Source organism: Pseudoliparis swirei, chromosome 6, assembly GCF_029220125.1.
Source record: "Pseudoliparis swirei isolate HS2019 ecotype Mariana Trench chromosome 6, NWPU_hadal_v1, whole genome shotgun sequence".
In the NCBI taxonomy this organism is placed as follows: Eukaryota; Metazoa; Chordata; class Actinopteri; order Perciformes; family Liparidae; genus Pseudoliparis; species Pseudoliparis swirei.
Genome location: NC_079393.1, coordinates 25795946 through 25817544, shown reverse-complemented (window position 1 = coordinate 25817544; position 21599 = coordinate 25795946). Strand labels below are relative to the sequence as shown.

Here is a 21599-nt window from a genome sequence, read left to right as displayed (position 1 = left end):
CATTCAATTAATTTAGACTTTTCACACACATGAGAGTGCACGGTGTATATAATGTGTCAGCTATAAACATACATACAGAGTATGTTCATAACTAAGGCTACAACACAGTGTCACTCAATAACAGCATCACATGGATATCATAAAGCACTTTTCTCAAAGGATAATCAATGTATTGTGTATAAAGATGTTATGCACATTAGATTAAATTCTGAAAATACTGGTCAAATAAAATGAGTTATTATGAAATTATAACCAGCATTATGGAATATTGGACGATGTTCAGGAGACAAACGATGAATCACTGAGTCTGCAAAGATATATACAAAAATACTATTATCATATTTATTTAATAATTATAATTTACTATTGAGCATTGTTCCTGTTCACCAATGGATTGATTGGTCTACATTCCAGGAGGATTATTAATGATATAAAACAGAGAGAAGTAGAATATCCTCACATTTAGAGGTTTATTATACTTATTATATTTGTGTCTGTGGGTTTATCAAAAGTCACCGTGACATAATAACTACGTCGTTAACGTATCAGCTGTAGGTCACATGGAGATATCTATTAGTTCCCGATTGATGACCCAATTCACCTGAAGGGTCGATTTTTTACCTGCAGTTTTCTGGCCAGAAAGAGGTTTGTTCAGAAATCATTTTGAGCCGGATTTACACGATATTGTAAAAAAAAAATATGTATGCAAATAATCACACATTTGATTGGATAATTCATCATTTGCAGAAGAAGACGATAAAAAGAGAGAAGAAGAAGTAGGGAGAGGAAGAAGAAGAAGGAGGAATAAGGAGGAGAGGAAGGAGGAGGAAGAGGAAGAAGGAGGATGAGAAAAGAAGGAGGAGGAAGGAGAAGAAGAAAACAAGAAGAAGTAGGAGGAGAAAGAGGAAGAAGTAGGGGGAAGAGAAGAGAAGGAAAGAAGAAGGAGGAGACAAAGAAGAAGAAGAGGAAGAAGAAGAAGAAGGAGGAGGAAGAGAAAGAGGAAGAAGAAGAAAAAGGAGGCAAAGAAGGAGGAAGAGAAAGAGGAAGAAGAAGAAGGAGGAGAAGAAAAGAAGAAGAATGATGAGGGGAAGAAAAGAAGAAGAAAAAGGAGGCAAAGAAGAAGAAGAAATAAAAGAAAAAAGAAGGAGAGATGTATGCTGTTGGGGGGTGGAGGGGAGGAGGGCTGTTAGTGGGGTTGTTAGTGGTGATGGACAGACCGGAGGAGGAGAAGGTGGATGGATGGAGGGAGGGAGAGGAGGAGGAGGAGGATGGAGAGGAGGGGGAGATGGGGGGGGTTGACGATAAGAGAAAAATTCAGACCGGTCAAAGTTTCCTTTTTGCCAATCGTGCTCCAGATAAAAACAGCGCCTGCTCCGGAGCTGATAGAGGGGCTATCTCTCTCCCTTACTCTCTCTCTCTCTCTCTCTCCCTCCCTCACCACCCCCCCCCCCCTCCTCCCCTCCACCCCTCCGCCTCGCTCGGCGAGGAAAAGGGGGCTGTCCCTATCAGAGCAGCATCGCGGTGCCACCATCAACCAGCAGCAATTAATATCGCTCCAATTACTGTTAAAGGGACGACGGCTGGGACGGGACGATAATGAACACATCCTCTCCTCCACACACACACACACACACACACACAGGCAAGCGCAGACGGACATAAAACGTGCGCAGCATGAAAAGGAAATAGTGTGCGAGATAGTGCGGTAATCTTCTCGCATTGTTTAACTCATTGAAGACAACAGACGGAGAGAAATAAATAACCAAACAAAGCTCGATAAGAGAGGAAATAAATAATACAATTATGGCGATTTACTTGTTATCTGCTCTTATAGCCGTGTGTGTGTGTGTGTGTGTGTGATGTTGTTACGGCTTGAATACATTTACTCCAGGCCTGTCACATCCACACATGTCCTACAGGGGGACAGTATGACAACAGTCTTTAGGACACACACACACTCACACACACACACGTCTGTTAGATCCACTGGAGAGCACATGAAGAGTCTAAATGATAGTCTGTTGGCTGGAATAAGGACATGTTGGACTCTTTTGCAGCCGACAAACATTCAATCCAGTTTACTTTTGTAGAGCCCAGAATCATAAATAACAAACTCCCCTCAGAGGGCTTTACAATCTGGACACACACAACATCCCTGACCTTTGACCTCACATCGGATCAGGAACAACTCCCCAAAAAATAGAGAAGAAACATCCAGGAGAGCAACAGAGGAGGATCCCTCTCCAGGATGGACAGAAAAATAGATGTCATGTGACCAGATGACCAGAGTTACATAAACATTCAATAAATAAGACAGACATTATGAATAATTAGTCCATCATCCGTGAAACATCCGGAGCTCTTCACCAAGTGTTTTAGTTTCAGACCCAATCGTTTCCTTGTCCTACTTTAGAAATAAATAGAATCTAAAATGCTGTTGTGTAACTATTAGGTTATTACACAATATATTACCAGTATTATTGCATGCCTACTATAATGTGCACAATATGCCACAAAATTAATTGTGGACTCCTAAATATGAGATCTCTGTCATCTAAAGCTGTATTGTAAATGGTTTAATATCAGAGAATCACATTGATTCATTTCGTCTTACTGTCAGCCTAAATGAATCAACTCCTCCGAGTCATATTAATACTCACATTAATGGAGTAGCAGCCATCTTTGACAGAAGCCTATTAATAAATCCGAAACCTAAATTAAACTACAACTCGTTTGAAATACTCTCCACATTTCTGATTTCATTTGAAATGGTCTACAACCCCCTCTGTGTGAAATCATAGGGCAGTGGTTTTAATAATGACTTAACTGTAATTATAAAAAATGACTTTTATTCTGAAAGTCCTCCACGCCGTGTATTGTGAAACACAGGAAGTGATCACCTGATTGCATCATCGGGGCTTCCTGTGGTGGTACAAAGAACTACAACCTTTTCCACAATACTTATAGATTATTATAAGACTGAAATGAAGTCTAGAAAGTTTGACTGACCTGGACCCCTCCACGGCGACGCCCCCTCCTCTTCCTCACCGTCCTCTTCCTCCTCCCTGTCGCTGTGTGTCGGACGTGGCTCCTCCCCCTCCTCGTCTTCATCACCGGGGCCTCCCGCTGAGTCGTTTGTCCTGGGCCCTGAACACAACACAGTCCCATTCTGTTCGATGTATATACATATATTTATATATATTTATATATACGTGTGTGTGTATATTAATGTGTATATATATATGTGTGTTTGTCTGTATATATTTATGTATATATGTGTGTGTGTTTATATATATACTGTATATATATTTATATACGTGTGTGTATATAGCTGTGTGTGTTTATATATATATATATATACAGGACTGTCTCAGAAAATTAGAATATTGTGATAAAGTTCTTTATTTTCTGTAATGCAATTAAAAAAACAAAAATATCATGCATTCTGGATTCATTACAAATCAACTGAAATATTGCAAGCCTTTTATTCTTTTAATATTGCTGATTATGGCTTACAGCTTAAGAAAACTCAAATATCCTATTTCTAAATATTAGAATATCATGAAAAAGTATACTAGTAGGGTATTAAACAAATCACTTGAATCGTCTAATTAACTCGAAACACCTGGAAACACATTTTCAAATGTTTGATTTTGTTTTGCTGTTATAAATCTTTTTTTTTTACTTGGTCTGAGGAAATATTCAAATTTTATGAGATAGGATTTTAGAGTTTTCTTAAGCTGTAAGCCATAATCAGCAATATTAAAAGAATAAAAGGCTTGCAATATTTCAGTTGATTTGTAATGAATCCAGAATGCATAACATTTTTGTTTTTTTAATTGCATTACAGAAAATAAAGAACTTTATCACAATATTCTAATTTTCTGAGACAGTCCTGTATATATATGTTTATATGTGTATATATCTATATAAATATATACGTGTGTGTGTGTGTAAATATATATATATATGTGTATATATATATATATGTGTGTGTTTGTGTTTATATATGTGTGTACATATATATTTGCACAAAAAATGTGTGTGTGTGTGTGTGGTCAGTGGCTGTTCCCGACTGCAGATCAAAGGCAGCCTATGTAATGACTCCCTGAGCTCCGGAACGTGTCGCCTCTCCACCCAGAGGAACCCCTTTGATCCCCAAAGACTCATCATAGCCCCCCCCCCCCATGAGGCCTGTCTCCCTCCACCTCCACCCTGAGACTCACCATGTCTCCCTCCACCTGTCCACCATCGCCTCCGCCCACCACCTCTCGGTTCTGTAATCACCATCGATCACACTGATCAAAGAGATGTGTGTGTTCCTCCGCACGTGTGTGTGTGTGTGTGTGTGTGTGTGTGTGTGTGTGTGTGTCTGTGTGTACATGCCTGAACCCTGAACTTTGCCTGTGCGGCTGCTATCAGCCGGTCCATCACACTGCCGGGTCCCTCCCTATTAGTGAGGCTCGTGATTAGTGAGATTAGATTAATAGTTTCTCTCTCTCTTCCTCTCTCCCTCTCTCTTTCTCTCTCTCTCCCTATCTCTCCCTCTGTCTGGCCAAAGGTTATGGGTCAGTCAGAATCTCACCACACTAATAATCTCACTCATCGTTTTCTCTTGATCTTTGAGTTGATCTTTGAAAACAAGGTGTCTCTCATCGTGGACTAGTTGATTATATTTGTGTTTACGATGTTGTGTAATGGAGGTCATGAGTAAAGGTCACTTCCAGTTCTACAGATCCAATGTGGCTGCATGAAGATGTGTTATGCAGCTGACGGCTGGTGGGAGCTACACATTGTTTACAGATGAATGTTTATGTTGACTCAGAAATACAGGCGTGCTTGTTGGAGTTCACTAAAGTGTGTTTGTTGAACTGCTCAATGCTTATCGTATTAAAAAACATACATGATTGGGATTATTATCAAAAGTGTTATGTAATGTTTACTTTTTTTCTTCTTAAAAAAACTGAAACTCAGTTTTTAAGGTTTTGCCGGTCAAGACTGTTATTCAATTTTTTAGGCAAAAAGACAAGAGTGTAATCTTTTAGGAGGAGCAGCGGCTCATGATTGCTCTAAAAAGTGACTTTCAATTTATATCAAACGTTTCTGATCAGTAACATTATTTAAATGCTCTAAACGATATTCACACTCAATACAGAGAGTAGCTCCTCCTCCCCGAAGCTTTACAATAAGTTCATAGGTAAGTTAGCAGTTATTTTACTGTTAAACAAACACATGATTATTAATGACGGTCATTGTAAATGATACATTTCCTTTGACATGACATTTATACATTTCCTTATATAGTTTAGTAAATACACATGTGTTATGATGTCATAAGCAGGCTAGTCGATAACCAGGAGATCTAAATGCCATAAGGGGTGAAGTCCCTCTCTCATCCAGTGTGGCCAACAGAAACATCATGAAGATGATCAACATGTCGGGAGACATGGAATATGATATGGATATGATGTGATATGAATATGTTATGGATGAATTTTCATCTCTCCATCACACGTTACTAACTCTGCTTTCTCCCCGGAGTCCTTTTGACTTCATGTCTCATGGGGTCATCGGACCCTATGAGACGGCATAGATCCTATCTGCCTGATGGATCATCGAGGTCTGGGTCGTGGAATTCCTGCTACCGACTACGCCACTGCCCTGTTGAGACTCCGCCCACTGTTGAGACTCCGCCCACTCCTCCTCTCTACCTCCATCTGCCTGATGGATCGTGGAGGTCTCCATCGTGGAATATGCCTACTATGAACTATTCATACTCTGTCACATTCATTGAATGTATTTTAACTCGAAATGTGTCAGATTGTAAAGCACTCCGAGACAAATTTTTAATTTTTGAAATTGGGCTATACAAATAAACTGAATTGAATTGATATGAATATGCATATGATATGAATAAGATATGATATGAACATGATGGGATATGAATATGATGTGAATATGATATGATTTGAATATGATGTGATGTGAATATGATGTGAATATGAATATGATGTGAATATGAAGTGAATATGAATATGATATGAATGATGTGAATATGAATATGATGTGAATATAAATATGATGTGAATATGATGTGGATATGAATATGATGTGAATATGATGTGAATATGATGTGAATATGAATATGATGTGAATATAAATATGATGTGAATATGAATATGATGTGAATATGAATATGATGTGAATATAAATATGATGTGAATATGATGTGGATATGAATATGATGTGAATATGATGTGAATATAAATATGATGTGAATATGAATATGATGTGAATATGAATATGATGTGAATATGAAGTGAATATGATATGAATATGATGTGGATATGAATATGATATGAATATGATGTGAATATGAATATATGATGTGAATATGATATGATATGAATATGATGTGAATATGATATGATGTGAATATGATATGATATGAATATGATGTGAATATGATATGATGTGAATATGATATGATATGAATATGATGTGAATATGAATATATGAATATGATATGAATATGATGTGAATATGAATATGATATGAATATGATGTTAATATGATATGAATATGAATATATGAATATGATGTGGATATGAATATGATGTGAATATAATGTGAATATGATGTGGATATGATATGAATATATGAATATGATGTGAATATGAATATATGAATATGATATGAATATGATGTGAATATGATATGAATATGATGTGAATATGATATGAATATAAATATGATGTGAATATGAATATGATATGAAGTGAATATGATTATGAATATGATATGAATATGATATGAATATGATGTGAATATGAAGTGAATATGAATATGATGTGAATATGAATATGATGTGAATATGATATGTGAATATGAATATGATATATGAATATGTGATAAGATATCTGAGGTGAAGTCATAACAACACGCCTCCAGGTTTAAAGACACGTTAATATCATTAGAACTGTCTCATTGGAAAACATATTCCACTGTCCTCACACACACACAGACAGAAACACACACACACACACACAGACACACACAGACACACACACACGCACACAGACACACAAACATCCACACATATCTACAAACAGTCGGTTGGGGTAGATGCGTACACACAGACACACACGCACACAAACACACGCACACACACCTGGCTGCACAAAGGCCGTGTTCGCTCGTGCATTCCCGCTCCCATAGCGTCTGATCGATACCCGCCGTAAACGCCCGGGACCACGTGACACGCCCCCTCGCCAGCTGCAGTTTTTAATGCAACCGTTGGGAGATGAGATCTGCATCGTCAAAACACATCAACACACACACACAAAGAGATGCACACACACATCATCCATCGTCATCTACACATCACGTCCACCTCTCAACCTCATCCACATGCAGACACACAGCGATATGTACTGTACACACACACACACACACACACACACACACACACACACACACACACACACACACACACACACACACACACACACACACACACACACACACACACACACACACACACACACACACACACGCACGCACACGCACACACACGCACGCACACGCACACACGCCCTTGCCTAAACAGTGCCATTATTTTCAGCTATAAATCACATTGAATGGCACATTGATTTTTATCCTGCAGTGGGGGGGGGGGGCTGGAGACACAGTTATTGCGTTTAATATCATCAATATTATCTCCCATATCATCTCAGACATGGAGGCAGGTATCGGGAGGAGTCGACAGACACTTTTCTGCCAGACCCCCCCCCCCCCCTCTGTCTCCAGGTGTGTCCCCCCCCCCCCCCGTCCCCCCATAGCGAGACAGTCTCCATCAATCTGATAAGCTGAACTTCCCCTGTCACACCTGCAGGGCAAAGTCACCCAACAATCTTCTTCTACAACTTATCTCTCTCTCTTCCCCTCTCTCCCTCCCTCTCCACCTCCCCTCCTCCCCTCCTCCCCTCCTCTCCCAATATATTTTTTGATTGAATATGTTGAAGAATCCCTTTATCGAAAAAGTCGGACAATAATGGAATAAGAACAGCCCTCACCCAACCAAACAGGAATACAGAGGGGGGCCTGAAGGCATCACAGGGGCGGGGCCTACGAGATCCAGGAGGAGGCGTCAGGTGTATTAGTTATTGTTGTTCGCATGACAGGAGCCAATACTTCAGATGTGACCTGGAGAAGTCTTGAAACAATTGTTCCATCATCAACATGACGTCACTTCCTGTCACCTCGGACCACTGAGAGTCGCCAAGAAGCGTTGTGATTGGTCCAATCATAATCACAAAGGAGGAGGCGACATTGTGACTAATCAGGCCAGAAGGGAAGGAGGAAGGAGGAGGAGGAGGAGGAGGAGGACAAGAGGAACAAGAAGAAGGAGAAGAATAACAAAAAGAACAAGTACAAAAAGAAGAACAAGAAGACTTGTTTCGGCATTTTGCTGCAACCGTGGAGGGAAAAAACACAACACATAGAGAGAGAGAGAGAGAGAGAGAGAGAGATAGAGGGAGGGAGGGAGAGAGATACTGAACAAATGCTTCAATCTTTCTCAGTAAAGCTGTGTGTGTGTGTGTACGTGGATGTGTGTGTGTCTCATTGTAACAGCACTAATATACTGTCTCTCTCTCTCTCTCCCAGGTGGAGGAGTTGGGTGTGATGGAGAGAACAGAGACAGAGAGCTCTTTCCTGGTAGAATGTGTGTGTGTGTGTGGGGGGGGGGGGAGGGTGCTGTTGCTAAAGTTATCAGGGCGGTTATCTCCTGTGTGTGTGTGTCTCTCTCTCTCTCCCTCTCTCTCTCTCTCCCAGATGGTGGATAAGAGGCCGTGCCTTTATTAGCCGCTGTGGCCAGATAACGAGCCGGTATTGATCCCAGGTTGAAAGAGCAGGTTCGTCAAACACGGCTGATTTACAGACGACTGATAATGGCAGCGCCGGGCAACCGAGGAACCCCGCAGAAGAGAGAGCGAGAGAGAGAGTAGATCAACAGTGTGTGTGTGTGTGTGTGTGTAAAGAAACAAAGAGTCAGTTTGCCATCAACGAACAGAAACTTGCTCACATGTGCAGCCTGAGTTCTCTCATCTCCCTCTATCTAACACACACACACACACCCCGATAGCTAATCTCTAATCTCGTCTCGATTAGCACCTGACAGAATTTCCATGGGTTTATCAGAACCAAGCCAACCAAACAGACGCTTATCACTTCCAGCCCCCGAAATTTCACAAGAGCGGGATTTTTTTCTTTTTTTTTAGATTCAAAAATAAAAAAATAAATCATAAATAAAATTTAAAAATGTAAAAAACACACCGCTTCCTGAAATCTTGAATAAGTCAAAATAATATGACTGAGAAACTCCCGCTATCGCACGGCACGAGGGGGGGAGGGGGGGCAGGTTTACTGGAGCCAAGATTGAACCCCCGAGAATTTTTTTTTATTCATTTATAGAGCGATGGAGATAAATAAGGAGAAACATAACGGTTCCTCGGCCTGTTTTTAGTTTAGTCTCCTGACAGATAACAGGAAGAAAGAATCCTGATGAGCAGATACTTCTGGTAATAACCGCTAATAACCGCCAGTGAACTCCACATCTGGCTCATGTTGTCAGAACTAGAGTGTAATTATGAAAAGACGAGGGCAGTTATGATGAGGTCGATGGATATTTGATCAATTTTATTTTGACTATTGGTATAATATATGGTAGAAAGTCATAAATCTGTAGAATATTATAAGTGTTCAACAAGTACAGTGTCTGTTTTATGGATATTGGTTGTTGTTGTTTTGCTCCTCCTCTCACCGTCGTTGTACAGCGATGTGTACGCCGGCGTGCTCGAGGCGTCCCCCTCCGCCGAGTCGTCTGGGTCCGAGGCTCCGCCCTCCTCGCCCGATAGGCTGAGGTTGTCCGGTGTGTTCTCCTCCTCGCCGACGAGATCCCCGAGGGAACCTGCGAGAAGAAGAAGGGAACATGAGCAACCCCTCAAACCCACTTCCTGTTTCCTGTGACGCGGATGAATACCGAAGAAGAAGAAGAAGACGAAGACGAAGAAGACATGAACAACCCGTCCAACCCACTTCCTGTTTCCTGTCGGGACTTGGAGGACCCTGTGACGCTGATGAACACCACAGAAGAAGAAGATATATCTGGGTGCAGACATGACTTCCTGTATGGAGGACTTAAAATGACTTAAGTATAAATAAATAAATGCATGAATAAATACAAGAATAAATAAATAAATGCTTAAATAAATGTATAAATAAATAAATGCTTTAATAAATGTATACATAAATAAATAAATACAAGAATAAATGTATAAATACAGAAATAAATACAGAAATTAATAAATATAAGTTATAACTCAACAGGACATCATTTAATAAATGTATTTCTACATTTATGTATTTCTTCATTTATTTATATCTCTATTTATGTGTCCACACGTATTTCTTCATTTATTTGTGTGTGACATGTATGTGTCCGTATATGCAAATGAGCTGGGCGGTCCGAACCTCATTGTTGAACAGGATTGGTCAAGTCGGGGAGCAAGACAGAAGCAATCGATCCCTAGCACTTGGATCTGTAGACGAACAGCGTTTATTATGCATTCTTGTCTGTACATTCTAAATACTACTGTTGTTGAGTCACGGAATGTAATTTAAGGATGTTTTCAGCCGAGAAGTTAGTAGTTTAAGCATCAAATCTGTGGTCGGTTTATCGAGATTCAGCCTAATAAGGATATGCGACGGAGATTTGAGGTCCTGCTCGCGGGACCTCTGAGCTCCGGGCGCTCAGCGCTGTGTGGCCGCCGAGAGAAGCCTGATCTCGGCAGGACTTTTTGAAATGCTCCGCTGGCTCTGACTTCTCCGTAGCGGCTAAACATGAGATATAATTAGGTTTTGGAGGATCTAAAGAGCACAACGAGTTTATTATTTACTAAAAGAAAACGTTACGTCAATTTGACTGAGGGTTAAGATTCATAACTTCATATTGTCGCGACAATGGGTCAGGAAAGCTACGAGACGTTGTATATTTATTACCGTTTATTCGTAGCCTACGCCAAACAACAGTGAACACCGCAACACATTCTACTCCACTGTAAAGTATTTTACAGTGAATAATTGGAGTAAATTCATGCGCAAGAACAGTTGATGTGGTGACGTCACAAGACCAGAAAGACCGTCCTGCGTCCTCGAGAGTCTGGACTCCCAAGACTAGACTCCCAAGACCAGACTCCAAAAGAACACAAGTCTGTACTCAGTGTACTTGGAAATGATAAACGGCTGAAGTCAAAAAGCTGTCTAGGCTAACTTCTGCTAACGGTTAGCTGAGCGAGCCAACTTCAGCATCATGTGCCAGGCAGAAGTAGTAGAGCATAACACACCAGGTGCATCACACTCCTGTGACCAATCATGCTTTATGGTGTGTTCACACCGGACGCGTCAAAATTTCGACGCGCGTCGAGATTACATGTTAAGTCAATGCAAAGCTGCGTCGTAGCTGCGGAGCTGCGTATTTTCCAGCGAGCAGCGCGTCAGACGCGTTTGAAGCAGCACGAACAGAGAGTTTGTCGCGGGGCGAACAGCGCTAACAGACGCAGCTCGTTGACGCGCGAGTTGAAATTTCCCAACTCGGGCAGCAAAAACGCGTGAGTCATAGTTGCGTCAGCCAATCAGCGTTGAGCAGCTCCGCTCGTCATCGTCCTGCCGGTTGAAAAAAATGGAGGAAAAGATTATTGTCGCAGTCTGTGGGCACCCCGAACTTTACGATACAACTCTTTCTGCTTACCGAAACCGGAGCGATAAAGATAAAGCGTGGAACAAGGTCGGAGAAGCCGTGGGACTACCTGGTAAATTTTGAATGTATGTATTTGCTATTATTCTCGCTATTTGTTGTACTTTACTATCAACCAACCGCCGGCATATGTGTTTCATGGCAGAGGAGATCTGCCGCTGTAGGTGGAAAAGTCTCAGAGACACGTATCAAAGAGAGAAGAAGAGAGAGAGAGAAGCGCAGTGGGAGTGCAGCTCGGTCCACTAAAGTGGAAGTACTCTGCGGTCCTGTCGTTCCTCGATCCATTTATACTCCGCCCCCGACGCGTCTGGTGTGAACACACATTTTTCGACGCGCGTCGAGACTGCTGCGTCAGACGCGTCGAGAATTTTTTCGCCGCGTCCGGTGTGAACGCACCATTAGACAGAGGTTCGGACCGCCCCAGCTCATTTGAATATACGGACACGTAAATGTCACACATAAATAAATGAAGAAATACGTGTGGACACATAAATAGATAAATAAATAAATGAAGAAATACAGAAATGCAGAAATATATTTATTTAATGATGTCCTGTTGATTTATAACTTATATTTATTCATTCCTGTATTTATTTATTTATTTATACATTTATTTAAGCATTTATTTATACATTTATACATCTATTTAAGCATTTATATATTTATACATTTACTGAAACATTTATTTATTCCTATATTTATTCATGCATTTATTTATTTATACTTAAGTCATTTTGAGTCCTCCATATAACTGGTCCAGTCGAGATTCGGCGGATCCCGTTTTACTCTTAAACGTTCCGAGACATAAACATGAAGAAGAAGAAGAGCATGAGATCCGTCTGCGGACGCCAGCTGAATGTCACATGATTCTCCTCTTTGTTTCTCTGGACTCATTCCAAAAAACACAACTGGACCAGCTGAAGGTTCCGATCCAGAAGATAAGAGCAGGAAGCCGACGGGCCGTGAAGCGCAGTGACGGCTCACCTCACGCCGCAGCTGAAGGAGTGATTAGCGGCGGGCTGATCCGTATCAATTACACTTTTCATAATCCCTGCTGACCAGAGTAATTATACAGTACTTTTGATCTATTTTAGCCCGTTTGAAGATTACATCCCCAAAGAAAAAGAAGGGGAAAAAAGTCAGTTAATATGGATTTAATGTGACTTTTTTAAATTTTTTAATTGCTTCATTAATAATACTCCTTCTATAAGATGAATACACCAGGCTGCTTTAATGATGTACTAAGAGCTCTAAAAACTTGAAATACACCGTCATATTTACCGGCTGTTTTTTTCGGCGAGTTACAGTTATTACCAAGTGTGTCGAGTCGAAAGTTTATTTCAAAAATAAATTCTAAATGTTGATGACGTGCGGTCCCGAGAGAGAGAACGATTGACTCGGGGTTTCTTTTTGAGAGGATTAAGAAGTGACGCGTGGACGGCTAATCGGACGCGGCAGGTGGGCACGTCTCGGTTTCAGAGAGCGGACGGATCCGTTGGGTTTGATTTCCCCCATTTTCTTTTTTTAGACAGGTTGTAAATTAATTCTCACGAGGCGATTGTTTCACCGCTAAAGCCGTGACTCGGGGGCGTGTATATTTACAATACTGGAACAAAAGGAAGTCTATAATCTATACAAAGCGCACAACAATACCCGTGAATGAAGAAGCTTGTAGAAGAAGAAAAAAAGGGAGACGCAATTCTTTTTGGGGGGGGGGGGTAATTCTGTTAATTTCACTTGCAAAGCAATTAAAAGCAGGCGGAGATAATGCCGGGAAACAATCGGAGGCTCACAAAGTGTTTCTGTCTTTGTAAATGAAACATCTTTAGGCTAATTTCAACTTCCTGCGCCTGCACGCTTTCACTCTAATTTCAGATAAAAAATTAACACGGCTAGATTTGGACCTTCGGAAGAAGAAAAAATGAAGTAGAGAAAGAAAGAGAGAGAGAGAAGAAAAAAGATCGATCCTGTACACAATATTTTTAGAGCTTCGCTGGATCTAATTTTCAGTATCTATAAGGACGTTTTCACACAATTAATTTTCCTTTAATCATAATTGTACAAAGGGGGACTTTCTCTGTATTAAAAAAAAAAATTCCAATTATATTTTCTGTTTAAAAATGTCAAGTTTGAATGATGATTTGGTTTGGTGGTTTAATGAATCAATCGCTGCATCGCTGCTTTCACACATCAAATGGTACGGAGGAAACTTTTTCTATTCGAGGAGAGAAGTATTCACCCTTTTCCTCCTTCCTCCTCCTGTCCGGGATCGTTGGGCAGGGAGGATGTGATAAGTGCGGCGCGTTCATAACTTCATTTGCCGGTTTTAAAAGTTAAAGCCTCGTTAATTGTGATATCCACAAGGACAAAAAATTGGACTGAAGTGGTTTCCAGATATGGAAGAATAAGACATAGTCTACATGTGTATCTCTGTGGGGGAGGGGCCTCCAGTGGAGACTTATCCAACTGGGAGCTTACATTTTATTTCATATTTTCCAAACTCCAGGGCAAAAAAGAGTGTGGTGGAATTCAGGAAGCACTTCCAATCAGTTCCTGGACAGAGATAGATGGAAGCAGGGCCGACTGAATAGAGACACTCTGGTGGACCACATAGAGATATGTATATATATATAATATATATCAAATATATATATATATATAAAATTATTTATCAAATATATATATATTTTTAAATCATTTAGTACATGTGTATTTATATATATATCTACATAATGAATATTTGATAAAGAATGTTATATATATAATAATTAGTTATCAAATATTCATTATATATATATATCTACATAATGAATACTTGATAAAGAATGTTATATATAATTATTTATATATATATATATATAAATAATTGATAACTGAAGAAGCCCACTCTGGATCCAGAGGTATTGGCTAACTACAGACCGATCTCTAACCTCCCCTTCCTCTCCAAGATCCTTGAGAAAGTGGTCGCAAATCAGTTGTGCGACTTTCTACATCATAATAGTTTATTTGAGAAATTTCAATCAGGATTTAGAAAACACCACAGCACCGAGACGGCACTGGTGAAAATTACAAATGACCTCTTAATGGCAGCAGATAAAGGACTCCTCTCTGTCCTGGTCTTGTTAGACCTTAGTGCTGCATTCGACACCATTGACCATGACATCCTGTTACAGAGACTGGAGCAGTCGATTGGCATTTCAGGCACGGCACTAATTTGGTTTAAATCCTATTTATCAGATCGATCTCAGTTTGTATTTGTAAACGATGACGCCGATAACCACCAACGTTAATCACGGAGTTCCACAAGGTTCTGTGCTTGGACCAATTTTATTTACCTTATACATGCTTCCTTTGGGCAATATTATCAGGAAACACTCCATAAACTTTCATTGTTATGCAGATGACACTCAACTATATGTATCGATAAAACCAGAGGAGAGCAACCAACTCTGTAAAATTCAAGCATGTCTTAAAGACATAAAAACATGGATGACCTGCAACTTTGATGTTAAACTCAGACAAAACCGAAGTAATTTTAATCGGCCCTGAGCACCTCAGAGATCAATTATCTGGTGATGTGGATTCTGTAGACGGCATTGCCCTGGCATCCAACACCACTGTAAAGAATCTTGGCGTTATCTTTGATCGGGACTTGTCCTTTAACTCCCACGTAAAGCAAATCTCAAGGACTGCATTCTTTCATCTACGTAATATTTCAAAAATCAGGCACATCTTGTCTCAAAAGATGCAGAAAAATTGGTTCACGCGTTCGTTACTTGAGACTGGATTACTGCAACTCCTTATTAGCAGGCTGCTCTAATAAATCTCTTAGGTCCCTCCAGTTGATCCAGAATGCTGCAGCTCGTGTTCTCACTAAAACTAAGAAAAGAGATCACATCACTCCTGCACTAGCTGCTCTGCACTGGCTCCCAGTAAAATCAAGAATCACTTTTAAAATTCTTCTCTTAACCTACAAAGCCTTGATTGGTGATGCTCCATCATATCTTAAGGAGCTTGTCACCATATTGCCCCACTAGAGAGCTACGCTCACTAAATGCGGGACTACTTGTAGTTCCTAGAGTCTTAAAAGTAGAATGGGAGCCAGAGCCTTTAGTTATCAAGCTCCTCTTTATGGAACCAGCTTCCAATTTCAGTCCGGGAGGCAGACACAGTCACCTCGTTTAAGAGTAGACTTAAGACCTTCCTCTTTGACAGAGCTTATAGTTAGGGCTGAATCAGGTTTGCCCTGGTCCAGCCCCTTGATATGCTGCTATAGGCTTATAGCTGCCGGGGACGTTTAGGATGCACTGAGTACCCATCACCTCTTTTATCTCTCCTTAAGGATGAATTTTCATCTCTCAATCACACGTTACTAACTCTGCTTTCTCCCGGAAGTCCTTTTGACTTTACGTCTCATGGGGTCATCGGACCCTATGAGACGGCATAGATCCCATCTGCCTGATGGATCGTCTGGGTCGTGGAATTCCTGCTCATGACTACGCCACTGTCCTGTTGAGACTCCGCCAACTCCTCCTCCGCACCGCCATCTGCCTGATGGATCGTGGAGGTCTCCATCGTGGAATATGCCTACTATGAACTATTCATACACTCTGTCATATTCATTGAATGTATTTTAACTCTAAATCTGTCCTTCTGTACACATTACATCTATTGCATCTGTCCATCCTAGGAGAGGGCTCCTCCTCTGTGGCTCTCCTCCAGGTTTCTTCCTTTTTTCCCCTGAAGGGTTATTTGGGAGTTTTTCCTGGTCCGATGTGAGGTTTTGGGGCAGGGATGTCTATGTGTACAGATTGTAAAGCACTCCGAGACAAATTTGTAATTTGTGAAATTGGGCTATACAAATAAACTGAATTGAATTGAATTGAATATTTGATTAAGAATTTTATATAGATAAAATTCTTTAGCAAATATCAATTATTTTGTTTAAATCACTTACTACATATATATATATATATATATATATAAATATAATGTATATTTAAATCATTTAGTACATAGAACTTCATGAATAATCTGATCACACCAACCTTAAGAAGCTAGTGGTTTAAAAACCACAGAGACCTGGTCCAGAGACCTGGTCTTAGAGGCCCTCAGCTCAAGACCCGCAGGTACGGCGTCCCCTTCAGAGACCACCACATTTCAAGTTATTCTAAAGGCGCTTTCAAACCGTAAACAAAACAACAGAGTCCTCCCCCCCCCCCCCCACTCCCGTCCACGTAGACGGAGGCCGAGGAGAGGCCGAGACCTCGACGCGCTCTACCGCCACCACAGGAACACTTGAGACGGCGTGCTGTCCGTCACCAGGGGGAGGAGGCGGGATTAAGTGATGATGAAGGCGCCCAAAGATATACCGCTTTATTAAGTCTCCACGTCCCACATCAAAACCTGCAGCGAGCGGCCGATTGAACACGGAGACTTCACACGCATCAAACACGCGTGCTCCACCATACTGGGAGAGGAGGGACATTAAAGGAGGGCTTGTAGAGAGAGGAGGAGGAGGAGGTGTGAGCTCTCCAGAGAGAAACTGAAAGGTACCTGACACAGAGTCACGCACTAAGAGGAGCCACTTATTGATCATAGCCAGGAGGAAATACTTCTAATCAACTTCTCCGTGGCGCGGCGGCGTTCCTCCTCACGCTAATCCATCCCGTTACATTCAGCCTCAATAATAACAATCCACTTTCCCTCTCATCGGCCCCGAGGATCTGAGCCCATCGAACAAGAGCGAGAAGAAGAACAAGAAGAAGACCATGAAGAAGAACAAGAAGAACAACAAGAAGAAGAACAAGAACAAAAAGCAGAAGAACAAGACTAAGAACAAAAATAAGACAAAGAACATGAAGAAGCTGAACAAGAACAAGAACATGAAGAAGAACAACAACAACAAGAAAAATAATCTTGATCCCGTTATATTCAGTCACTCAAAGTGAGGTCGGTTGGACACACGTGGTCACGCCCCCCCAAAAAGTGAGTAAATGTCGTATTTAAACTAACAATGAGAATTCCAAAACATAGTGTATAACCTTAAATGACAAAAATGAACGAGAGACAATAGTTTGATTAAAAGAATAAAACATTTGTCTTTTCAGTTAAGGTGCGTTCACTTGCAGCGGGAAAAAATGTGAGTATGAAAGAGCGTATGCCGGCTTTATATTGAGAGCGTCATTATATTTAAAAGCAAATATAATTATTTAAAACTCAGCGTAAATGCACAATATGAATGTAACACATTTACAGGACTTTTCAAAAAACTTTCAAAAAGATGTTATTCTTTTTAAGGACTTTTCCAGGCCTGGAAATAACCATTTATACAATCCCAGGACTTTTCCAGGTTTTCCATGATTCCAGGTGTTACCCTGTGGTCGGGTTTCTCTTCCATATCGACGCATTAGACCACATCCATTCTGACCCTGCACTCTCTTTTTGACCCGTTCAACAATAATCATTCTCTTTTGAAAGTGTTTTTTTCACAAGAGGAACGTCTGAATTCCACGCCACCGCCGGTGTTTCCTGTTTCCTGCTGTAACGAAACACAGAGCGCAACAATACCGAGGCGTGAAGGACGGACCGACGGGAGAAATAAATATGGAGAGATAAAGAGGGAGACGCCCGGGGGGGAGGGGGAGGGGGGGGATAGGTAGGAAATGTCCATCACAGCCGTCGGGCTAATGATAATGATACAGCGGGGTGGAGCTGCTGCACTTGAACGCACCACGACAGCCCAAACGTCAGAAAGCGTCAGAATGCGTGAGCGAGTTGATGGTCGCCACGCGCCGAGGAAACGACTCGCTCAGACCGCCAAGAACCGGGAGAGTCCTCTGAGGCAGGCTGGACTTCAGGTTTTCCTCCACCTCTCCTCTCCTCTCCTACCTACACCTCTCCTCTCCTCCCTCCACCGCTCCTCTCCTCTCCTACCTCCACCTCTCCTCTCCTCTCCTACCTCCACCTCTCCTACCTCCTCCTCTCCTCTCTTCCCTCCACATCTCCTCTCCTCTCCTACCTCCACCTCTCCTCTCTTCCCTCCACCGCTCCTCTCCTCTCCTCTCCTACCCCCACCTCTCCTCTCCTCTCCTACCTCCACCTCTCCTCTTCCCTCCACCTCTCCTCTCCTACCTCCACCTCTCCTCTCCTCTCTTCCCTCCACCTCTCTTCCCTCCCTCCACCTCGCCTCCCTCTATCTCTCCTCCCCTCCACCTCTCCTCCCTCCATCTGTCCTCTCGTCTCTTCCCTCCACCTCACCTCCCTCCACCTATCCTCTTCCCTCCACCTCTCTTCCCTCCACCTCTCATCCCCTTCACCTCTCCTCCCCTTCACCTCTCCTCTCGTCTCCTCCCTCCAACTCTCCATCTCTCCTCCATCCACCTCTCCTCTCCTCCCTCCACCACTCCATATTTCCTCTCCTTCCTCCATCTCTCCTCTCTTCCCTCCACCTCTCCTATCTTCCCTCCACCTCTCATCCCCTTCACCTCTCCTCCATCTCTCCTCTCGTCTCCTCCCTCCAACTCTCCATCTCTCCTCCCTCCACCACTCCATATTTCCTCTCCTTCCTCCATCTCTCCTCTCCTCCCTCCACCTCTCCTATCTTCCCTCCACCTCTCCTCCCCTCCATCTCTCCTCTCGTCTGCTCCCTCCACCTCTCCTCTCCTCCCTCCAACTCTCCACCTCTCCTCCATCTCATCTCCTCCCTCCACCTCTCCTCCCCTCCACCTCTCCTCTCCTCTCTTCCCTCCACCTCCTCCCCTCTCTCTCTCTGCTCCCTCCATCTCTCCTCTCCTCTCCCCAACTCTCCACCTCTCCTCCATCTCATCTCCTCCCTCCACCTCTCCTCCCCTCCCCTCCACCTCTCCTCTCGCCTGCTCCCTCCACCTCTCCTCTCCTCCCTCCAACTCTCCACCTCTCCATCTCGTCTGCTCCCTCCACCTCTCCTCTCCTCCTTCCACCTGCCATCCTCTGCTTTATATTTGCACTTCCTCCTCTCTTTCTGTCATTATCTTTCTGTTCCTCATCCCCCTCTCCCCACCACTACCAACACCACCACCACCTCTTTCTTCTCCTCCGTCCCCTTTCAATATCACTCATGCCTCCTTATACTCCATCACCTCCCCCCCCTGTGAGAGCGCGTCAGTGTGTGTGGATAGCTGGGAGCCGTTGGCGGTTATCGGCTCCTGCAGACTCTCTCCGCCGGTCTGATCTGTCTCCTCTTCATTAAGCAAATACGCCGACGTGGAAATGAAAACATAATAGCTATTTGATTTCCAGCGAGATATTTTGCATATTGGTTCGGAGCTGATAGCGGAATTTCATCAAGTCGTTTTTTTTCTTCCCCCCCCTCACCCCCACCCGTCTCTCCTTCTCCTTCTCTCTCTCTCTCTCTCTTCCATCCCTCTCCCCCTCCTCCTCCTCCTCCATTCGCATGCTGGAAAAAAACTGAATTACTGAGCTGACCGGCTTTCAGAGAGATTTCTTTACATTGCTGGAAAGAAAGAGAGAGAGCGAGGGAGAGAGAGAGAAATCTAGTTCCCCTGGAAGACTACTTAACCGATTAAATATCCCCCCTATTCCCATCTTTTTTTCTCTCCCTTTTTTGATAACAAGGAAGAAGATTTGAAGAATTCACAGCGCTTTAGGTTGACTCCACTAATCAGAGATAGGAGAGAGAAAATTAACTCCTTAATGAGCAGAGCCGTCTCCCTGATAGAGGTCCTGGGGAGATGGAGGGGTGGGACACAAGGGCGAGAGAGACAGAGACCGAGAGAGACAGAGAGACAGAGAGAGCTCTGGAGAGGGAGAGAGAGAGAGAGACAGATGCCGATGGAGCAGCCAGAGGGATGGAGTGATGGTGGGGCAGAGGGATGAAAGGATATAGGTATGGAGGGATGGATGTAGTGATGGAGGGATAGAGGTATAGAGGGACGAAGGAATGGAGGGATGGAGGGACAGAGGTATGGCGGGATGGAAGAATAGAGGTATGGGAGACGAAGGAACGGAGGGATAGAGTGATGTAGAGATGGAAGGCTAGAGGGATGGAGGGACAGAGGGAAAGAGTGATGGAGGGATGGAAGGATAGAGGGATGGAGGGACATAGAGATATAGTGATGGAGGGATGGAAGGATAGAGGGATGGAGGGAGAGGGAAAGAGTGATGGAGGGATGGAAGGATAGAGATATGGAGGGACAGAGGGATGGAGGGATAGAGGTCTGGAGGGACAGAGGGATGGAAGGATAGAGGTATGGAGGGATGGAGGGATGAAAGGATAGAGGTATGAAGGGAGGGAGGCATAGAAGGATAGAGGGACAGAGGGAGGAATGGAGGGATGGAAGGATAGAGGTATGGAGGCATAGAAGGATAGAGGGACAGAGGGAGGAATGGAGGGATGGAAGGATAGAGGTATGGAGGCATAGAAGGATAGAGGGACAGAGGGAGGAATGGAGGGATGGAAGGATAGAGGTATGGAGGGACAGAGGGGTAGAGTGATGGAAGGCTAAAGGAAATAGAAGGAGAGATGCTTCCCCTCCTCTGAGGGCAGGTGTAGCATCAAGGATTACCCACAGTGCCTTGCATTGGCGCAGGCCGTGACGGATGGTCCGGTGCAGGGTATCCTTCATGCCCCCCCCCCCCCTGGAGGCGGGATCAGCAGCCTCCTCTCAGCCTATCTGGCGCCTCTCAGGACGACTACTCAGCAGCCGAGTCCACGGACATAAATCTGCCTGCTGCTGCTTTCCATGTTGGAACAGCGTGTTGCTTCAGACCCGATAGCAGCCCG

At 42.9% G+C, this 21599-nt stretch overlaps 1 protein-coding gene across 4 annotated transcripts in view; it reads right to left on the bottom strand.

Annotated features, from left to right (window-relative positions):
- Positions 1–21599, bottom strand: part of zfpm1 (zinc finger protein, FOG family member 1) — a 112151-nt gene that overhangs the window by 52253 nt on the left and 38299 nt on the right. For 3 of the 4 annotated variants that reach the window (XM_056416603.1, XM_056416604.1, XM_056416605.1), the window contains 2 exons: positions 9824–9970; positions 3010–3147 (listed from right to left, as the gene is read on the bottom strand). In XM_056416603.1, coding sequence (XP_056272578.1) covers positions 3010–3147; positions 9824–9970 — 285 coding nt within the window. The remainder of the gene's footprint in view (positions 1–3009; positions 3148–9823; positions 9971–21599) is intronic. The other variant, XM_056416607.1, reaches the window with a different exon arrangement.